The sequence below is a fragment of the Rattus rattus genome, chromosome 3 (genome assembly GCF_011064425.1).
Source record: "Rattus rattus isolate New Zealand chromosome 3, Rrattus_CSIRO_v1, whole genome shotgun sequence".
Taxonomy (NCBI): domain Eukaryota; kingdom Metazoa; phylum Chordata; class Mammalia; order Rodentia; family Muridae; genus Rattus; species Rattus rattus.
Genome location: NC_046156.1, coordinates 170976332 through 170998264, shown reverse-complemented (window position 1 = coordinate 170998264; position 21933 = coordinate 170976332). Strand labels below are relative to the sequence as shown.

The window sequence follows — 21933 nt, the reverse complement described above, 5'->3', positions numbered from 1 at the left end:
GGCTTCTGTGTCAATATACATCTGAAATGTTTTAGGAAAAATGTCTGTGTGGAAGTTGTACATTATGCTTTTTAAGAAACTGCTATGCTCTTGTCCACATATGTGCTCCATCAATTTTTACCCTTACCTAGAGCGAGTGGGTGATTTCTACACATCATGCCAGAGGCATTTGCCGTCATTTTCCCTCATTTCAGACATTCTGATAACGATTCCTCACTGTGAGCTCAGTTGAAATTTCTCTAATGTCTAATGAGGTTGAACATTTTGTATGTATTGTTCGATATTATGTTTTTTCTTTCTTTGATGTATTTTCTAGTTTGGGTTGGTTTTGTTTTATTTTTGTGTATTTCTTTCTGTTTCTTAAAACTATTCATTCTTTTGTGATTTCTTAAATGAATAGTGTGTTAGCTCATACCCCGCTCGCCCCCCCACTCTGCAACTCACCGTGAATCTTTATATTATCCTTCTACCAAGTTCATTTCTTCTTCCCCCTCTCTCTCCCCCTCCTTTTCTCTCCCTCCTGTTTCCTTTTCTTCTTCATAGCCCAGTGTGAGTACAATTAATCCTGTCCCTATGCATGTGGATAAGGCTTCGGCTGCTGGACCATGGACAACCAACTCACAGGCATTGCTGCTGAAGCACACTGCCTGAGGCCTCATCACTAAGTGAGGTACTTCTGCCAAGATGGTGGCTGCTGTGGGCTGAGAGGTCAGTAGTTTCTCTTCTGGTCAATTTAGGGAACGCACATGCAAGCTACCATTCCTCTGCTCGAGCTGCACTGTAAGCACTCTATCCAATTCCACCTCTTATCGCCTTTCTCAAAGCAGGTGTCTAATTTTATGAGTTCAGTTATTGACTTCTATCTTTTATAAGGCAATACTTTTTTATTGTAATGAAGTAAAGATTGTCATGCTTTTCTCTTACAAATCGTAGTTTAAGTATCAAGTCTAAGGCCTTTTTGCCTATTCACAGGGCAACAGAATAATTCTTTCACATGAAAAATTTATATATATATATATATATATATATATATATATATATATATAGTTTTACATTTCCACCCAGGACTTATTTTCACTAAATTTGTATCTGTTATGTGCTAGGTAGTTCAAAGGTCAAGAATTTTTTTTATTCTCCTCCTGTGATTATCCGATTACATCAGTATTATTTCCTACTATGTCTGTCTTTCTTTCATCAAATTACTTTAGAAATTTAGTCAAATCCAGGTGAGTGGTTTTGTAGTAATCTGTACTGGGACTTCTCTATTCTGATCAATTGATCTGTGTGTGGGCCCTTCTAGCAACAAGTCATACGTTTCATTACTTCATAACTCCATCCAATTCATTCTTCTTTTCTAGTAACTTTATTTCCATATGAATGGAATAACAGTCTTGGCTATATTTACAAAAACGGGATAATCATGGTTATATAAAGTGAGTTGGAATTGTGATCATTCCTTCTCTAGAAGGCATGTGGATAATTGTTTTAGAAATGAAGTTTAACTGCTAGTTCTTCAGATGCTTGGGAGAAATCTTCAATAATAATATCTAGAGGTGAAAAGCCTTTTTGAAGATTTTTGTAAAATTACAAATTCAATTTCCGTAAGAGTTAAAGGGTTATACAGATTCAAGTAGTTACTGAACCTGCCACATTTAATATAGGTGCTCTGTGGCATTTCTGTTTCTGTGAAATTAGCTGATGTCTTCAGTTGGCAAGTCAAGCGAGCTCAGTCATACACACCATTCTCTCTTATCCTTCTGGCTCAGAGGTAATGTCCTTTGCTTTAGTCCTGATACTCATAGGATGTCATCTCTTTCTTCCTGCTCTTTATTTATTACTACCTCCCTTCCCACATGGGTTTATTTATCCCTTCTTATTTTAGATTCCTGAGGTGGCAGTGTTAATGATGTGAAACTTATTATTCTTTTTAAAGAATGGAGTTTATACTGTGAATTGCTGCCAGCATTGTTCTTTCTGTATCCCACAAGATTTCCTGTGTTGTATTTTCATTTCATCTTGTTCAATATATTTTTGTATTTCCCTTAAGTCTTCCTATTAGATCTGAGGATTAGTTATTTAGAAGTGTATTTTTAATTTCCAAGTATTTGGAGTTTCACCTCTCATTTCTTATTCTTTGATAATTTCATACAAAGAGTTTTGACCACATTCACCCCCATCCCTAACACCTCTCAGCCTACCCAGCACTTGCACTTTATTTGATTTTCACTGTTTATGGTACAGTTTGTGCTGCATATATATATATATCTCCATCTGATGAAGCATGGGTGATCTACATTGATTTCTTTTTCGATTCCACTAGTCAAGAACCACACTCTATAAGTGTTTTAAATTTGTTGAGATTTGTTCATGGTCAGGGTTCTCTAGAGAACATAACCAATGTTCTTCCCTGTTTCTGGGGATTTCCTTTGCTCTAAAGTCTATTTTGTCTGATATCAATATAAAATCTCCTGCTTTATCTTGATTCATATGTAAAGCTTACATAATTTTATTTTTTACCCCTAATCTGCCTATGTCATTGTATTTGGAATTAATTTCTTATAGATGAAAAGTTTGGCTATATTTTTGATTCCCCCATCACTGCTTTTAATTACTATCTTTAGAGATGAAACTGTTACATGAATGTGAAGTCTATTAATTTGTATTTCATGGAGTTCTAATTCTTTGCTTGTTCCTTTTCCCTGTTTACTCTGGATTAAATGATTATTTCTGCAAATGGTGTTAATCTATCTGTAACATATCCTGCACAGGTTACTCAGTATGTGTAACAGACATCATATTGTACGTATAGAATTTTTACATATACTAGCATCATTTTACTCCTGACAAAGAAAGCAAAGAAGCATGACCTATTTTTTATGTCTCTTTACGTTCATCAGATTGTGACGACAGGCTTCCTGTCTGTACATTGAGAAGTACACTTCACAGTGGCACAATGACCTCCACGTCCCCAGGTAACAGGCCTTTTAAAGAAGATAAGGGAATAAATTCTCACTTATCCTGTTTACTGAGTTCTTTATTTGCTTTGCCTAGTTATAATTTTCTTTTACAGAAGAATTTTCTTCCTAGTAAGAAAACATTTTTTTAACCACCCACTGGAGGGTAGGCATGCTGCCTGCAAATGTTCTTGGTAGCCATGTCTAACAATGCCAATTCTCTCCTTTGTTTATGAGAGTTTTCTTTCAAGCTTCCATACATTTATTTTTTATTTTATTTTGGAGTGGTTTATGTGCATGTGTGTTCACCGCATGCATGGCTGGATATTACAGAGGTCAGAAAAGGACATCGAATTTCATGGAACTGGGGTGATGGATAATGTGACTCACTCTGTGGTTGCTGGGAATTGAACCTGTGTCCTCTGTAAGAGCAACAGATGTTTTTACACTCTGAGCCATGTCTCCAGGCTCCCTTGATGGGTATTTTAGCTGGGTATATGATGCTGGGTTGAGAGTTCTTTGCCCCGACATGTGAACACTAACTACTTCTGGATTCTCTGGTTTATGGGAAGAAATACTCAATCTTTTGAAATACTTTGCTCTTGAGATATTTCCCTGGGAGGCTTTCATGGTGCTTCTTTCCCATGTTTTCAGAAATCTAGTTGTGATATGAATTTATATGAACTTCTTTGGAGTTTAATACTTGAACCTGTAGATTGGTAACTCTTGGCATGTTAAATAAATGATCAGATATTATTGTTTTGAGCACTATTCTGCTCCATTTATTTCTACTTCTGGGACTGAAATAATATATGTAATAGTTTGTATCCTGAGTTACTTCCATAGCCTATGGCTTGAGAGCTTGGTTATCAGACTGTGGCACTATTCACATGGAGTAGAACTCTTAGGTGGTAGGCATCCAGTAGGAAGTTAGGTCATGAGGGCACAACTTGGAGAGGACATTGGGACTCTAGTTTGTATCTTTCAGTTTCTTGCTGCCAGTAGACAATGGGCTTCTCTACCACATAGTTCTCTTTCCATGATTTTCTACCTTGACAGCCCCAAAAGGAACAAGGTCAAACGATCATGAACTAAATCTTTTGCAACTGTGGGTCAAAATAAATATTTCATCCTTATGAAGATGTTCCATCTCCGTATTTTCAGCAATGAGAGAAGACAGACATGACAGTGGTAACTATGATGGGACTCTGTTTACTTCGAAACCTACCGTCTCTCTGTTATTCACCTTCAGCAGTTTCCGTTAGTCTGTCTCCTATTCGCTGAGTCTTCCCTCTGTCCATGTTATCCTGCTGCTGTGCCCAACCACTGAGCTCTTATTTTTGGGTACTGTACTTTTCAATTATAAAATTTCTATTTAATACTAATTTTTATTGCTTCTCTGTTCTCGGACTAGATTTTTGCATTTGTTTCAAGCAGCTTATAATTGTTTGCTGAAGCTCTTTGCCATGGCTGCTTAAAAACCTTAATTAGGTAATTTCAAGACCTCTGTCATCTAAGTGTTGACATCTGCACTCATTTTCAATGGTTGTTACAACAATCTACCACAAGCCGGATGGGGGGAAAGAATAGTAATTGGTTGTCCCACACAGTGTCGAAAGCTAGAACTTTTAATTTGAGATGTGAGTTAGCCCAAGTATTTTCTGAAAACCATGGTAAAACATCTGTTGCCTTTCCTATTTTTTGATGATATTCTGGAAATATTTGATTTTATTTGATTTGCAGCTTGGTATCGCGCTGCCTTTGTGATAATATGGTGCCTTGCTGTCTATCTCTACTCTTTCTTACAATGATACCAGTTATGTTGAATTTAACAACATCTCACCATAATCTATCATATCTGTAATATCTCTGCTTCCAAACAAGGTCACATTTATGGAAAATGCAGTTCAGCATATGACAGCATCATCCATTGTCTTTTCACTTCCAGTTTGTGCTCTTTCTGCTTCTTGACACAATGGCCAGCGATGACATTTTTGTCATAGTTTAGAATATTGTGCACCTCAATTTTGTTTGATTTCTCTAATAATGCTCTGACAAAGGAAAGTGGAAATATCGTCCTGTTACTGGCAAGTAACAAGTCCCACTAAGTGCCTCTCATGAGATGTAAGGAACGGACCACATTGCCATTTTGGGAGGAGGTAGGAATTTTGCTTTCACAGAGTCTCCGTCTGATCTACTGTAGAGACATTTGTACGTCTGGGAAATATTTCGACTAGGCCTCCTCCAACGCAGGTCACTGAGACTGCAGATGTTTAATGCCATGCTCAGGTGGGAACAAAAATCCATGCCTCCTAATGGACCTCTCTGCCATCATCCTGATGAATAGGTAAAGTCCCTTGTTACATTGCAAGAGTAGATGAGGATTCCTACCCTTGTTAGCATGAGGAGAGGTGAGGTTATAATTTTGCCTATGGAATTTGGGTTGAAAATAGTCATTATTATCTAAAAATTTTCATTCTACTAGCTTTTTTTTTTTTTAATGGAGAATCAGTACCATTAATGTGTCTGAAACCAAAAGGTTCAGGTTTTGCTTAGGAAATTTGAAGCCAAAATAGAATCCATGGGGGTCATTACTATGCAATCTGTTAGACCTTGTGTAATCAGCCATCTCACTTTTCTCCATCTCTTCCTACCCTATTAAATGTGTGATTTAATAGTAGGCGGTTTAAATGTATTTAGTGGGAAGAATAGGGATAAATGTATTTAGTTTGCTATTCCCAAATAGAACTCAATTTGCATTTCCATCACAAAATAATGGACCTTTATTTTCTTAGGGATATATATGTCTAATTATGTATATTTTGTATGTATATTGATTTCACTCTCATTTTTTAATTTTATATTTTTTTAGTTCTTAAAATTCATTTTTAACTATTGTAATGATTTATGTTACTTTTTCCTCTTTATTCTATTGTTCACTTCTGCATACTTTTGTGCTTGAAATTTCAGAACATTTGAATTTATATCTTAGATAATTACATAGCAAATATAGTTTTATTACATATAATAAAATTTATAATGTAATATAACTTACAAGAGTATTATATGAAAACATTACCTTTTAATTCCTTCATTTTTGAGTAAGTATAATTTATTTTCAGTTTATTAAGCTGTAACATTTTTAACTTCAAAATGATTTAACCACGAAATGATATAATTGTCATTACCTTGCCAATTGACAATTTAGACACAACTGATGCATAGATGAAGACACGTCTGTAACCCAAATAATGCCAGAAAGTAATTCTTTTCAACCCTCTGCTTCTGCTTTTCTACTAATAAAATCTGCTTTGTCTATCGACTGTGTCTGCCTTGCTTATCGATTGTGTTTGTCTACTTAGCCTATTGATTGTGTCTGCTTTGCCTAGCTATTGTGTCTAATTTGCCTATCAATTGTGTCTGGCTTGCCTATCGATTGTGCCTGCTTTGCCTATCGATTGTGTTTGTCTGCTTTGCTTATTGATTGTGTCTTCTTTGTCTATCTATTGTGCCTGCTTTGCCTATTGATTGTGTCTGCCTTGCTTATCGATTGTTTTTGTCTGCCTTGCCTATCGATTGTGCCTGCTTTGCCTATCGATTATGTCTGCCTTGACTGTGGATCCTGTCTGCTTTGCCTATCGGTTGTGTGTGTCTGCTTTGCAGCCTCACCACTCTCACTTCTGCAGCGATGTTGTTGGGTTAATTATGCAATGCGATACTTACTTATTTGTCAGCAACCTATAGTCTGCTACCTTCGTGCACAAATCAAGTATTTGATCCAAAATCTCTGCACATATCCCATAATGCTTCTCGTAACGCTGTTGGGCTCTTTCCATGGCGATCTTTTCATGAATTTCCTTCGCCCTCAAGGTTTGCTCTGCAAAATCAATCTTGGCTTGTTTGGCGAGAGCCTACGAAGGCAAGAACAAACTTTAAGTTGCTATTTCCATGCCATTATTGATATGAAGGTAGTATCATAATGCCATCATCATAATCCTTAAGTAGAATGAAATTCCCCTTCATATCAGGACTTAATTGATCAAGAATCAGTTCTCACTCCTTAATACACTAAGTATTAGGTATGATGACGGCAAAGGCAGTGCTAGAGACACTCCATACTCAGCTCACCAGCAAAACACCACAGTGGAGAGCGGTATGGATGGTAAAAGATTAGTATCACAAAAATAAATTGGATCACAGGCTTCTCTGAAGGCTTCCCAACTTTAGCATTTGCAAAGAGTCAAAGGTCACAGAGAGCTAGGTTAGTCTAGGTCAGATGGCAAGCACAGCCGGCTGATGCTTAAACACTCGGTGACCAGGACCCCTCCACTAGGAACATGTGCTATGACCACTGGACTTCCCGTTTCTGTTTGAACTTATAGACTGACTATATATGTGATAGTTACTTGGGTATAGCGCTTTGAGATAACACATGTAACACATTCTAAGTGTGCTCAAGCCCTTACCGCCTTTATAAATGCATAACATTCATTTGTAGAAACATCTATTCCTACAGAAAGTAGTTAAATATGCAAACATCTTATCACCACGGTCTACTGGATTGCATTCCTTTTGCTTAACTCATTCTTCACACAAAACATGGGCTAGCCAAGCTGAAAGTAACACGATCCTTAGTTGAAGGGATTCCTTTCAGGAAACTCTACCAGCTGCTTTAGAAACCATGTCATGTGCTAAGCTGCCTCACAAATGCCATCTAACTCCTGTGACACAATTCAGCCAGTAGAAAATAGAAATAAGTGTATGTTTCTCAGGAACTGTCATCAAATTCAAGACCCAACTTGTGTGCAGAATTAAAGTTCAAGTATTTAAGAACCCCAACGAATCATTCCCCGCCCAGTTTCAATTTCTTCAACAGAGGGAGATTAACACTTTTATTATACCCAGAAAAATTAACTGAACAATTTCATCTGAATAAGTAGTTCATCTCACAATACTGCTAATAAATGCTAAGATTGGTGAAAATAGACTGCAATTTAAAGTCCATCATTTATTTTACTGTGACTGTCTTATTAAGCATGCTTGCTTTTAATTTCTTGGGGTGGATGACCTCTAGGATCAATCCACTGTATTTGGTTGCTTCAGGAATGACACTAGCTTCTTTCACTGCTGCCTTGTTTCCCTTGTAGCCCTGCCGAGTGGGTAGACGTAGGACAGGGAACATTATGTCATGGTTCATGGTATCAAGAAGAGCTCAAACATGGAAGAAACTTGACAGAGGAGAATTTATGGCGACAGTGTTACCAGAAGAGCTGAAACTGGTTTCCCACAGGAACCAAAACTCTGAAGTAAACAAGGTAAGTTCCCTAGCAGTAACAGCATAGTTTCCACCCTGGGCTGCTGCTGGTGCTGGCTCCTGATGCCCTCTTACTCCTGCATGCTTACCTGCCTAGCTGCCTGCTCTCCTTCTTTCCTCCCTCCCTCCCTCCCTCCCTCCCTCTTTACCTCCCTCCCTCCAACCCCTCCTGTCTTCCTTCTCTCATCTTGTCTTCCTCTGCATATCTCTTCCTCTTTTCCATCCATACCCAGGAGAAAGATCTTGGCTTCTAGGCACTGATTAGATTACAGTGTCCCTACCTCCCATGGATTATTACAGTTTGGAGGAAGGAGCAGTTCAATATAAGCCTAAGAAATTGTGTAATGGGAAGAAAAAGAGTAATGAATTGTTTATTTAAAACTAATTCTTTCTTAGTGAATGAAAGCTTCTTTAAAGCTTTCATTCTGCCTCAGAAGAGTCTCCTAAAATGGTTTCTGGCAGTGCTCACACTAGTAACTTTAGTGAAATGCAGAGATAAGAAAGTCCATTGGGTATCTGAGGTAAAAAACACAATAATTCAAGGACATGAAAATTAGATGATGATGCATCATCAGCCTTCTGTCAGCATAGCTGTATCTGAGAAGAGCAAAGAGATGTATTTTAGGTATTCAAGAGAGATAAAGATGAACCGAGTATTTCAAACTGACAAGTACGTACAGAGGCGCACAATCATCAGTATCCAAGCACTCAAAGACCATTAATACTGTTTTCATGAGTGCTCCCTGAGGAATCACTTGGAATTAAAACTTAAAAGGCAAGCAAAAATGGTGAGCGACAAGAGAACGCAGGACTGATTGTAAGCATGCGACGCTTAGCATCAAGACAGCTCGTGGAGGGCGCACTATGTGCGGGCGGTCTCCTCCCCTGTCAGTTAGACACTGACGACCAAATACGATTTTTAACGAAGATTTTATTTACCGCTTCTCTATCAAGAGCATCCTGGAAATCCTTAAGTCGTCTTTCTTCAAATTGTTTCTCTCTGAAAATTCTATTTTGCCACAAAACTTCCTTCTCGTGGCGAACGTGCATGAGCTGCACAGCAATCCTGCGCTCCTGCTGGGACTGGCGCATGAGCCGGTGAATGAGCTGCTCTTCCCGATAGGCCTCCTGTGAACACCAGCGCAAGAGCCAATGACGTGCCGAAGCCAAGTCCATATCACCCAGTAGTGACTCAGAAGGCAGTTTGCAAATAACATGTGAAAGGCATGATAGTCATTTAAGTCCTGTGTGGACACACACACATACACACACACACACACACGCGCGCGCGCGCGCGCGTGCCACCCCAAGATATTAAATCATAGAGATTTAATAATAGATCTTTCTAGAAACTTTATGGTATATAAACTTGCCATTGCTTCAAATAAGTTGTTACTTACTTTAAAAATTGAGTTTTCAAAACAAATGATGCAATTCTTAGTTTCTAATTATGCTTTTGGGAGTGTGAAAATTAGGTATATGCATGGCATTCTAACTACTTTTGGAAGGGAGGATTCAGGTAGATACAGAGCTTTTTCAGAGTTGTTTCTTGGGCAACAATCAAAACCTACGTGGGAACAGTGGAATGGCTGTGTCAAGGCTTTGAGTGTTAAGCTTCAGTCTGAAGAACTGTAAGGACCTTCACATAAAAGCTAAGTGGGAAAGATTTTGTTGCTGATGCTGTTGTACTGCAAAGGTAGCAAATGCTTCAGAAATGCATTGTTCACTAAGATTGCCATAGTAGTTTCTCAAATAAACTATAATATGTGATGGGTTCTACTATGGAAGGGTACAAACTTACAATCTAGATGAATTAATCCTGTATTATGAGTGAATGCACGAAAATAATGAAGGATTCACATCTAAATTGTCTTTAGACTATTTGGGAAAGGTCTCAAAGAATATGTAACCTAGAGTAGTCTCCATTCTTTTTGAAGGCTTCCCCACTTCTCCTGTGAGGTAAAAGCAAGGTGTTTACTCAGGGAACGTTTGACCAGTTTCGTAACTGGAGGGATGGGCCACAGTATGACTTAGGAATAACTGAATACCCAGGGTCTGCAGTCACTATAACTGAATACCCACGGTCTGCAGTCACTATAACTGAATACCCAGGGTCTGCAGGCACTAGTGAGGGTGCCTTGAAATGGTTTGGGTAGGAATTTTGCTTTTGTGATGTGTGTATTTATATATGAGATCCAACTCAGAGTGACAGACAACATGTATATGAAATACTTGTTTGTATAAACACAAGGCCACATATTCTGAAGTTCTAGGCAATGTTAATGTAGAACTAACATCAAATATCTCACCTCCTGTGCTTCATGGGCTATCAGCTGGTCCATCAACAACCTCCGTCGTCTTTTTTCCCTTTGTTCACGTGCAAAAGCATCTTCTTCTAGGCGTTTCTGGATCTTTTTAATGTAGTCGTCATCTGAGTAAGTGTTGAGCAGTTCCGCAGTTGTCTGGTCTATTGTTTCTAAAGAAGTCTTGGATATACTAAAGGTAACGGATTCTTGTTAGAATTTAGCACAGTGATAACAAGTCCCTGCTTTAGAATAATAATGGAAGACTTCCCGGGGGGGAAGGCTGCTTTGAATTCTTTAATTTATGAATTCAGGTATTGGATAAATGTTGAAGCCTGTAGATTACTGCTGATTCCACTTTTAGATCTGTCCCTCTGAGATCCTTAGCATGACTTTTTTCTTAAGCTTATTTCTTCTTTTTCTCAGATCTTATGCTCTGCTATCTAACTAGAGTCTCTTGCTTCTCTCGGGCCTCTTTCCACTGGCCTCTTGCTTCTGTTTTAAGTCAACAGTAGGCAAACTAGATAATCCGATGTCAGGGCACATACCTCAATGACAGTAGACTAGATGTGGAGAGCACAGTTCCTCTGCGAATGGTCTCATCTTGCAACTACTCTGTTCTCCCTCACAATGGTGCAGGTTACTAAGTACTCCCGAATGGGCATATGGCTTCCTAGGACAGTGACCCAGCCTTTGTTATGAATTTGGTGGTTGAAAGTTGGCCCTACCTCCCATGATTGAGCAGAGGTCTGACCTGGCACTAGCATAGGTCTTCCCTAAAGATGAGTACCAAAGTTCAGTAAAATAAATGATCCCTTAGCATTCAATTCACAGCTCTTTGAAAGTTATCATTAAAAATGAAAGAAACATTTTATGTGTAGCAATTGAATCACCAATTCTCATCTGTGTATGTCTTTAAAAAGCCATGAGAATGCCACAGTAGAGCTGCATAAAATAATAATGCTACTTGCCAAGGAATAATGAATTTATATTGCGAATTGTCATTTTTATGTTATCACTAATACATTTAATTTAGAACATAAGAAATTTTATTTATAAAAACAAAGGTATGTTATTAGCACGTGTCGTTATGTTATTAACGTGTGTCATGACTAAACAGTCATCAATATTTATGTAGGCTGAAGTCCTCCTGCAAAAGCATGTTTTGTGTGAGATTGATACATAGTTGTTACATAGATCAGATTCTAGATCACAATTTGAAGGTTTGTTGCTCCCAGATAAATTTTAGACTCATGAGACATTCTTTTCTTGTCCTCTGTACAAATGGTTTCAGGGCTAAATTTCAATAATATTTCAATAACAAGAATATCACTATATACATATCAATAGTATATGTATTAGGAATATATTTATTAAATTTTAATTTTAATTAATTAATTTTAACTCATAAGCATTAATATTTATCAAATACCAAATAGTTATTTAATACCAAATAGTTATTAAATACGAAAATACTATATTTATAACAGTAAATTTCAAGCATAAGAACACTTTCAAATGCGAGTATAAAGCACTAAGAATCCGATTATTATGTGCGCAGGCGCCCTAGGCATGGTTGCCGTCTGCCATTTAGAGGAGTTAAGGATAAACTATGTTACAGTTCAATACACAGAGGGTCAAAAGCAGAGCTAAGTTTTGCTTATTAAGATTTAGTACAATTACAGCCTATCACGGTGGCTCAGAACTGCAATCTCAGCAATTGGGAGGTAAAGGTTGATCAGTTTCTACGAGAACAATTCCCCCCCCCACCCCGGTTAACATTAGTAAGTTTCATGCCATCCAGGACTACATAGTAGACCCTCATCTCCAAAAGTAAAAAAGCAAATCATTTGGGACTGTTTCAAAAACGTTTTTAACAGATTAGTATAATTACATGTCTGTGGAAATTCATGTGATCATTCAGTAAAATCCTTACTCTTCTTTTACCTAGATGTGCTTACAAAGGTTCTATCCTAGATTAAATATGGGCTAGCAGCTTCCTAAACACTGTGTTTGTGCTGCCAAAACTCTAGTTCATGAATTCTCTGTTATTAATGAGTCAACCCATTCACTCCTCCGTCCACCCATCTATTTATCCACCAGCTTAATTGCTATCAAAGACTCCCAATGCAAGGTAATAATGAGATGGAAATGTTGCATGCCCCAATTCCATCATTATACTATAACATAAATACATATTTATTAATCAAAAATTAAAACCATATTGGATGACATAAAATGCAGGGTATGCTAATTAGATTGTTAGATTAATGGCTAGTGTATCAAGGTATCATACCATATTAATTTGTAAAACTAAAAGATTAAAAAGTAAATTCTTAAAATTTTTATAGTAGTTTAATTCAAGATACGTTTATTTTATTACTTGTGGGTGTCTTGAAAACAGTGGTTATATTTTATTGATATCTGATGGTTTACCAAACGCTAGTAAGGATTAATGAATTTTATGCAGTAATTATCAGTGTAGAAATGTTGTCAAATATGTGTTTTGAGAATTACATGGTAAATGTATTGCACCAAATGCTAAAAGTAGAACATTCAATAAACCTCAGCTAAGCAAGCAGATAAATTTTTTTTTTAATTTGGTTTTTTAAACACCTAACAGACAGCATACATCTAAGGGAGCAGTCACAGGGATCTGCATTGCTAGAAGTAAGATTTTAAATTTTTCCAAAAGGAAAAGGTTGGGCTTTGAGGTGACATCACTTGTCTCTGAAGGACTTTTCCGGTGTGGGCAGTGCAAAAAGCATCTACTGAACCGTTTTTCTTGTTTATGCTGTCTGTATATAAACATACTCTGTCTCTGTCTCTTTCTCTCTCACACATACATTCAACACACCACATACATGCCACACGCATACACATATGCCACACACCATATATACATATATATATACATATATATACATATATATATATTTGAAAAAAGAGGCTATTAATTTGAAAGTGGGAGAGATGGGAGGAAGTAGAGGCAAGAGGCGGGGTACCTAAGAAAGGCTGAAGGGAAAAAGAGGAAAGGAGAAAGTGGTGTAATTTCGGGAAAGTGGTGTAATTTCAACAATAATTAAAAAATTTAACACTGTATACAACATGCTAGTATGGAGCTTCTTAATGATTCCAGAACATCCTCAGCTAAAAATTCTCAAAATGAATTTTAAAAGTAGGTAGTGATAAAAAGGCTTTAAGCCTCCAGTTACCTCACACCCTAAACTGGCCCTCTGAGGAATTGGACTCTACTCTATGGCACTTCCAAGCTCCCTTGGAAATCTCTGGCAGGATCAGATTGAACCTCGTGGGAAAGAACAACAACACAAAAAGCAAAACCAAAACAAAACAGAAAGGAATTAAAAGAAGAGCCCACCCAAAGGACCTCCCACAATTGTGGATCAGCAGGATTCATCTATGGAAGTGGTTACATTACAGTATCAAAGGACCTCCCATAGTCGTGGATCAGCAGGATTCATCTATGGAAGTGGTTACATTACAAAAGCAGATTCTGGTTGGTTCACCACCAACATTCCATGCATTCATGGTAGAATTAGGAAAAAATGATAATGTTCAGGAAGACTCTAGACACCAAAGCAATCTGAGCAAACGGAGAAATTGACAGTGTTTCAATACCTTATCTCAAATTACAAGTCAGACAAATGGTAACAGATCCACCACGATAAGGCACGTAAACACACACACATGCCAATGGGGTGGAATACTGTATCCAGAAATGGATGCATGCAGCTACGGCCACTTGGGTTTTGATGAAGGTAGTAAGCTTGCATTGGAGGAAAGATGGTCTCTTCTGCAAATATTGATGGCTAATCTAAATACCCACCTGTAAAAGAGGAAGACCTATTCCCACGTTCTTATCTAACATAAAAGACAATTAAAAATAGAACAAACAGTGTAATGTAGGACTCAAAAGTTTGAAATTACAGGGGTACAGATACAGGGAAGAATTCACTGTAAAGGAATCCATAGTCTAGGAAGGAGTGGTAAGAACTGATAAATGGGATTGGATGAATTTCAAAAGTTCCCACATGGCTAGAGACGACAAGCCATGAGGAGACATGGACATAACTGCAGATCTTCCTTGCCACCTGTGGGCCTGGGAGTATTCTGCTTTGACAGGACAGAACAAGATGATAGGACATGCAGAGCAAGGCAGGGCATCTGGAATTTGTGCAGAGGGTAGGAAAAAGGAAATTATGAATATTTTCCATTTTTATTTTGTTCTGCATCTGACCTTTTTACTATTTGTTTTCTGACTTTTCACTCCTCTTTCGACTCTGAGTTCCCTGACTCAGAACCATTAGACTGGAACTGAAGTATGCTGTTGACTTGGGGGAATTTTCCCTTAATAAAGAATTCTTTCACATTCTGGAAGACGTAAATTCATAGGGCTTGGATAGTTCCTATTTTTAAAGTGTAGAACCGTACACTGCATCTATAGGAATAGCATCTAACATGCTATTTTCAAGGATCTACAATAAGAAGTAAAGGATATGAGATATGTTTATATTTAGGTAAATGAAGCTATTACAGGGACACAGTTTACAGAAAACTCACAAAACTGCATAACATTTGGTGAAAAACCTCATCCAATAACACTTTATTGCTATAATCTGCAATAAACACAGAGAAACTGATATGAAAAAACCAAAGTCCAATCAAGGCTTCCCTAGGGCACTTTTAAATTAGTGTAACAATTTTAATAAATGTTAAAGAATGTATGTGAACTCAACAAAATAAACAGCATAGAAAAACAAACTGACGTCATTTCCTGATACCCATATTCGCTTTGTAGAGCAAAGATGTTAATGGATACATAGTCTGAAGTTTAAGTCATGTTACATAAACTATTCGTAAATATTCAAAGGTTCTTCATAGCACTGACTACATGTTTGAGAAGTAAAACATATCCTACCTTTCTCTAGTTTGGAGATCCTTTTTTATTAGTGCTTCAAATTTCTTAATCTCATTGGCCACGTCCTTTAAAGAAAATTCACCATCAGTTCTCTGCCTTTAAAAGCCATTGACAAACTTCATCATGTTCAATCAGTTTTGAAAGGTGACACTTAGTACTGATTCAAAATAATTAAGTACTTAGTACTGATTCAAAATAATTAAGTACTTAGATAAGGCAAGCTGAAATACTTTTATAATTTTGATTTGTTTTTTGATGAGGCTACCCTAAACAATATAGAGATTGTCTCACCTAAATCACTCATTATTCTCTCCTATCTTTTAAAAAAGTGTGTGTGTGTGTGCGCGCGCGCGCGCGCACCTGGTTTCACTCCTTACTTCAATCTTGTTTTATTTGCGGTCTCTTGCTTTCTGCTGAAAATTATGCTGTCTCTGGTCCCATCTCAAAAGAAGGGTACTGGATTACAGTCACAGACATAGTTGCTATGTTAACTAACCATTCTACCATCTCTGCAGCAAAGTCTCATTTTAAGAGTGCACCAATGGATGCTAATGTAATTGACAATGATCGGAGTTTAGGTACATGTTTTTTTAAATATGGATATTTCTTATAAATGTTTGTGTGGCATGTTTTTGAACATTTCCCATGCAGCCTAACTTACCCTACCCGCTTTTCTCTAAACAATTTAGCTCATGCTTATGTACTACAAATCTTCAATAATAAGCCTTTAAATGCTCAGGGAGATTTATTTAGTTCCTAACACAAAAATGGAGGTAGAAAAATTCCTGGATAATAGAGTTTCATACATAATGCATAGATCAATACAAAATACTGTGAGTTTAGGAATGAGAGATCTAGGCCAATGTCTTCTTAACAAGCACCCATCTACTAAAGTAAAATATGTCAGCATCTAGATTTCAGTTTTCTTTACATTTATAAAGGGAAGACGGTAATACAGAACTGAGAGAAAACAAGTCAATAAAAAGTGAAGTGACAGTCCACATCTTGACAGATGTTGAATTAATGGTAATTATTGTTACCTTTCTTAGATCAACAAAGAAGAGAAGCAATCAGGAATTATCATCAAAACATAATATTACTTTCCCATGACATAATTAGATTTTATCCTATTGGAATGTTGACACTTGGTGTGGTCTAGGAAAATATCTTCAGTGCAGGAATTTTAATTTAAAATGTTTTAATAGCAATGAGTCAATTAACATTTCTGAGATTCATAAGAAACCACATTGTATGGTAAAGAGGAACAGCGTGTCCCCGACACTTACCTAATTTAGTAGACTCCCTATAAACACAGGAGTCCAAGTAGAAACCCCAACATTGGGAATTTTATATCTCTGGCCTAATGTTACACCCTGATACTAAGCAAACAAGAGTTTTGAAAAGTAAAAACCTTTGGAAAGTCTCTCTTGCATGAGAGAGAGAGAGAGAGAGAGAGAGAGAGAGAGAGAGAGAGAGAGAGAGGGAGAGAGGGAGAGGGAGAGAGAGAATAGAGAGGAAGAGAAAGAAGAGAGTGAGGGGGGTAGGGAGAGGGAAAGGGGCAGGCCATTCTCTATTAAGAGAAATAAGACAACAGCAAGTAACCACCACTTACCTCTGCCTCCTTTTTCTTTTTCATCATTTTTTGAGCCTCAATAGCTTTCAAGGTACGGTTGGCTTCAGGCTTGGGAATCTGTATAATGGCTGCCTGGATTTTGGCCATTATCTCATTTTGTCGTCTTCTGTTTAAGCGTTGCTAAGTATGGCATACACATTAATTTAATCATTCAACTTGTCAAAATAATAAGAATGTAACATATATACAGATACACCAATATATAAATCATATGTTGAAAATTTCAGAACTTAGCGATTAACAAATGCACAAGGTGTCACAACTGTGCAGTATTAGGAAGACAGTATCGGCATTATTTACATTAACAATTATGATGCTAAACACAACATTGAAATGCAAAAATTATGTCTAAATAATGTGTCTATTGTCATTATGTGCATTGGTACAAGAATTGTCAGAAGCTTTAAATGCAAAAATATTATGGTTCTTTATCAATGCCACATTCATGACCGACCCAAATATGAGAATAAATTCTCTTTTTCAGGAAGTCACCGAAGACTCTATAGAGCCAACAGCTGCCACTTGGAAAGTCAGCTTCTCCAAACCAATCTATCTAAACATGAGTTCAGGGACAACCTCAACTACTGGCCTGACACCAAAATATAAAGCATTATCGGCTTAACTCTTAAGACAGGCAATATTTATTTTAAGGACAATATTAACAGAATGATGTGATTGAAAGACAAATGTCTAAAATATTAAATATTTTAAAACTAAATATCTTATGAAAACAACACATCTTTACTACTAATGCATTGTGTTAGAACTAAATTTCTTAATTTCTACATCCAAGGAAAATTAAATTTGTTCCGAAAATGCAGTAGCTATCATTTTAATATTTCTATATCACTTTCTAAATGTGACTTTCTACTTCACTGCCCTATGTTTATCTCATGTGGATAATTATTTCACCACCATATGTTTAGTTTCTTTTTTTTAGGACAATGGGGAAGCCACGGGCCTTGTCACTTGTTTTGTTCATTTCCCACGGCCATGTTTGACAATCTCCCTTCCACATAATTCACAGTATCCCACACTCTTTGTCTCTTCCTTCTTTGGAGGTTTCCTGTATTACACCTGGCTTTTCACACCTGGCCTGGCTGGTTCAATGCACCTGAGTCCCAGCTCTTGACCTCAACCTAGACATTGCACTTAGAGTGCCCCGCCTCTGCAGTGCAGAAACATTGAATGATTCTGTCCTTTGGAAACTAACAGAAGGCTTTCTATTCTTTTTCCTCTTGAATATTTTCCTCCTTCCCCACAAGAAGCTCACTCCATTCAGGATGTATTAGCTTCTTAACAAACTAATCAATTTAAAAGGCAAGTTTCACATATAATAGGGAGAGCGATGATTTCATTGCCTGTAGTTAGCACACTATGCATCCAGCCATTTGAAATTCTCTTAAAAGTCTTTAATGATTTGATGATGTTTTTCCTCCCATGTCTTTAAAGGTGTAGATCATTAAAGACTTTTTTCCAAAGAGGTTTTAGATCCAGCAGTGGCTTATACAAAGCAATAGCTAAGGATAGTGAACTTAAGATGCTTCAGATAGTTGGAGAAGGAAGCAGTCAAAGAAGTAGCCCCTTAAAATAAATGGAGCAGGACATAGAGACCGGGACATTGTGGAGAATGGGACAGAATGGGGTGAGAGAGAAGCGTCCTTCCTGTCTTCCACAGGGATATAAGGATTGAGGTCCTTAGGCCAGTAGGGTAGCTAGTAGCGAATTCTTTCCCAAAGGAACTGAGGACAAATTTCATCCAGTGAAAGGAAGGTGTCCTATTAGGCAGTTGATAGCTCTTAGCCACAGGTGCCTTGAGAGCGAGTGCAAACCAAAATGGAAAGAGGGAGAGTCTGGTGAGGCAAAGCAAAGCCATTCATCAAGACATGCAATCTATGCAGGGAGGGTCCAGGGAGGCAAAGCCAAGCCATGCATCACACTATGCAACCTCTCCATGCTGCTGCTTATGCAGTGTGTGCTTACTATAGGTAGAAATGAACCACCAAGTATACTAGGTACTAACGAATTTTCAGGAAGTAAAAACAAAGGATCTGTGGAACCTTTTCGATATTAAAGTGTCTTTGCTCTTCCTCAAGTTTTTGAATTTTTTCAAACTTCTCAAAATGCATTCGGGCAAGATCTTCTTTCATTTGTTTACACTTTTCTTGAAACCTGCATGTAACCCGCATCAGATTGAAATCGGTTTGGCGAGGTATCAGGTTTTTAAGTCTCTAGATGAAGAAAGCATTTCAAAGCTTTTGGTTACTGGAGAATAAAAGGTACACTGGCATAGCAATCATACACATTTTTGTATTGAATATAACATTTATACACATCGCCACTGTTGATAATTAAATTAAAAATTACATCATTCATGTTAATCACTAAATTTTAATTGTATGTGGGCAATAAAAATATTTATATTCTTTCTTACAAAATGGTGTCATATATGTTTACATTTTGCCTCCTCTTGATTTCCTTCTTTTTTCCTTAGTCAATGAACTCTTTACTTTTGGTCCTCATACAACATCCTGTTCTCTCCCCAAATCTTTTCATCCATTAACAGTTGTCTCTGTTTCTATAAAATGTGTTTTCTATTTTCCTTGAACTTCTATTCCACAACTATTGCTTGACTGTCTTATCTTCATGTTTCTTGGGAAGCTGCTCTTTGCTCTCGTTCTCCTCTTTCTCCTCATCTTTAAATCATTATGATATATACCACACCATGGAAACATTTTCCTTCCCAGCATGCAACCATGAAGTCCATGGCGGTTTTCTGTGCCATCCTCATATAAGTACTTGGGATCAAATCACAACTCATGTCTACACAGTGTATAACTGACTCTGGAAGCCCTTCCAGCTCATTACCTATTGTCTTCACGAAGCTACATAAAAGTCCAGTGTCCTGGCAGACAGAAATAAATTATCCTTGTCCGTACAGCTGGGAAACATGAGGGAGAAGTTTCTCAGTGACAGCCTTGAATCAACCAAGCTTGGACACTGAAGAAGAATTCAGCCTGAGTTGCTTAGCTTTACAGGTAATCTGCCTGCCTGTGATTTCTCAGTCTACCTTGCTACATGTCTAATACTGGTATCCAGTTGTAGTAGAGCACTTTGAAATTGGAGCTAGCCAACTAAAAAAATGCTAACAATTCATTAAAACACATTTTTCTTAATATTTATAGTGCTCAAATATTTTCCGAGGCATATGAAGCACCCAAATCTTAAGAACAGGTGGCAAACCAAGAAGGTAAAAGTAGCAACAAGAGATTAGCACAATGGCTCCAGTCTTTACAAGGAAGCATCTGTGAGCTGTGTAGACAACAGGGATGGGAAAGAGATGTTTGGGAAGGAGGAGAGATGAGGTTGGAATACTTGGGTGGAAGAAAGGGCAAGAATCTAGACACATTCAAAGCCACCCTGTCAGTAAACATGAAAGAAATTGCCTTTGTGCTGAGCAGTACAAGGAAGTGAGGTTGAGACTTTAGTGAAGGGCTGTAGAGTTTGCTCTCAGATGGAGATACAATGTCTATAAAGCTGAAGAAGGCTGTGCTGAAGAGCCCTACAAATGAACAGAGGACCCGATGCTCGTGAGATACCCTAGCAGGTTGCTGCAGTGGCCCCTAAGGAAATCTTTGTCAAAACAGTAGCAGGGAAACATGGAGAGGGAAAAAGCGGGCATACAAATTAATGCTATGTATAATGACTAGACAGGTTATGTTTATACATAACTTAGGATGTGCATATTTGCACATAATAACAATGAGATAAAGAAGGTATGGATTTAGAAGAGTGTGTGTGGGGGGAGTACACAAGACAGTTTAGAGTGAGGAAAATGGAGAAAGAAATGATATAATTGCATTCAATCTCCGAGATAAACAGAAAAGTGCTGGGAAAGAGGAATAGACAACTAAAGTATTTACCGTGGGGCTAGGAGACAGGGAGATAGCAAGGGTAGATGAACAGATTAAAGACAGTAGCATAAAATAGCTCGTAACACAGAAAGCCTCAACGGAGCCTCCCCAAGCCCACAACCTCACAGCTGGTCTGCGGCAACACCAGCTTTTCCCACGGGAATGCTATTAGGTCTCTTTCGGTACCCACCTCTCGAAAAGCCTCACTCTTGAGGGCCTGAAGCCGCTGGTTTGTTTGGGGTTGCATGGTTTGTATCTCTAATCCAGTCAGCCCAGTTTTCTTCTTTTTCTGAAGAGCAATGTACAACTGATACAGAAGTTTGGTTGCTGCCCCGGGCTTTTCTGTGATGATGCTCTGAGCCACATTCTGATCAAACTGCACACCCAGCAGGTGAAGCGTTGGTTGCAAGCGGGAGAAATTATTAAGTTTGGCAGTTGAGACCCTAGAGGCAATGACATGATCATAATTATACATTAATGCCTAATGAGATGCAATCACCCAATGTCAGAAGTACATTTATGATGCTGTTACGATACAGCACTGTGAATTATCCCAACTGCCCCTAAATGCTTCCTTTGTCTTAAATGACTCTGTAATGAAAACGCATGGGGATAATTTTCCCCATCGGTCATGTGTATCTAAACTTTATTTTTCTTGAAATAAACCGAAATTTATTAATTTTACAGAGTTCATGCTGTAAATTGATGATAAAATTTAGTATAGGAAATAAGTACTAAGACAGAAAATATATGCTGCTCGGTGGATAAAAAAAAAAAAACTACAGTTTTGAAAACTACATTTTATTCTAAAGGTGAAACTGCAATACAAATGTCCATTGTATCAAGTTGTCATTTATTATTGCTAATAAGTTAGTC

The 21933-nt window shown here is 37.6% G+C and overlaps 1 protein-coding gene across 2 annotated transcripts in view; it reads right to left on the bottom strand.

Moving 5' to 3' along the window:
• Spef2 (sperm flagellar 2) overlaps positions 1-21933 on the bottom strand; it is a 177051-nt gene that overhangs the window by 131611 nt on the left and 23507 nt on the right. Inside the window, exons 3-9 of one of the 2 annotated variants that reach the window (XM_032898791.1) lie at positions 21248-21500; positions 19204-19374; positions 17123-17263; positions 15511-15575; positions 10578-10764; positions 9208-9396; positions 6678-6865 (exon numbers count right to left, since the gene is read on the bottom strand). In XM_032898791.1, the coding sequence (XP_032754682.1) occupies positions 6678-6865; positions 9208-9396; positions 10578-10764; positions 15511-15575; positions 17123-17263; positions 19204-19374; positions 21248-21500 (1194 nt within the window). The remainder of the gene's footprint in view (positions 1-6677; positions 6866-9207; positions 9397-10577; positions 10765-15510; positions 15576-17122; positions 17264-19203; positions 19375-21247; positions 21501-21933) is intronic. The other variant, XM_032898792.1, reaches the window with a different exon arrangement.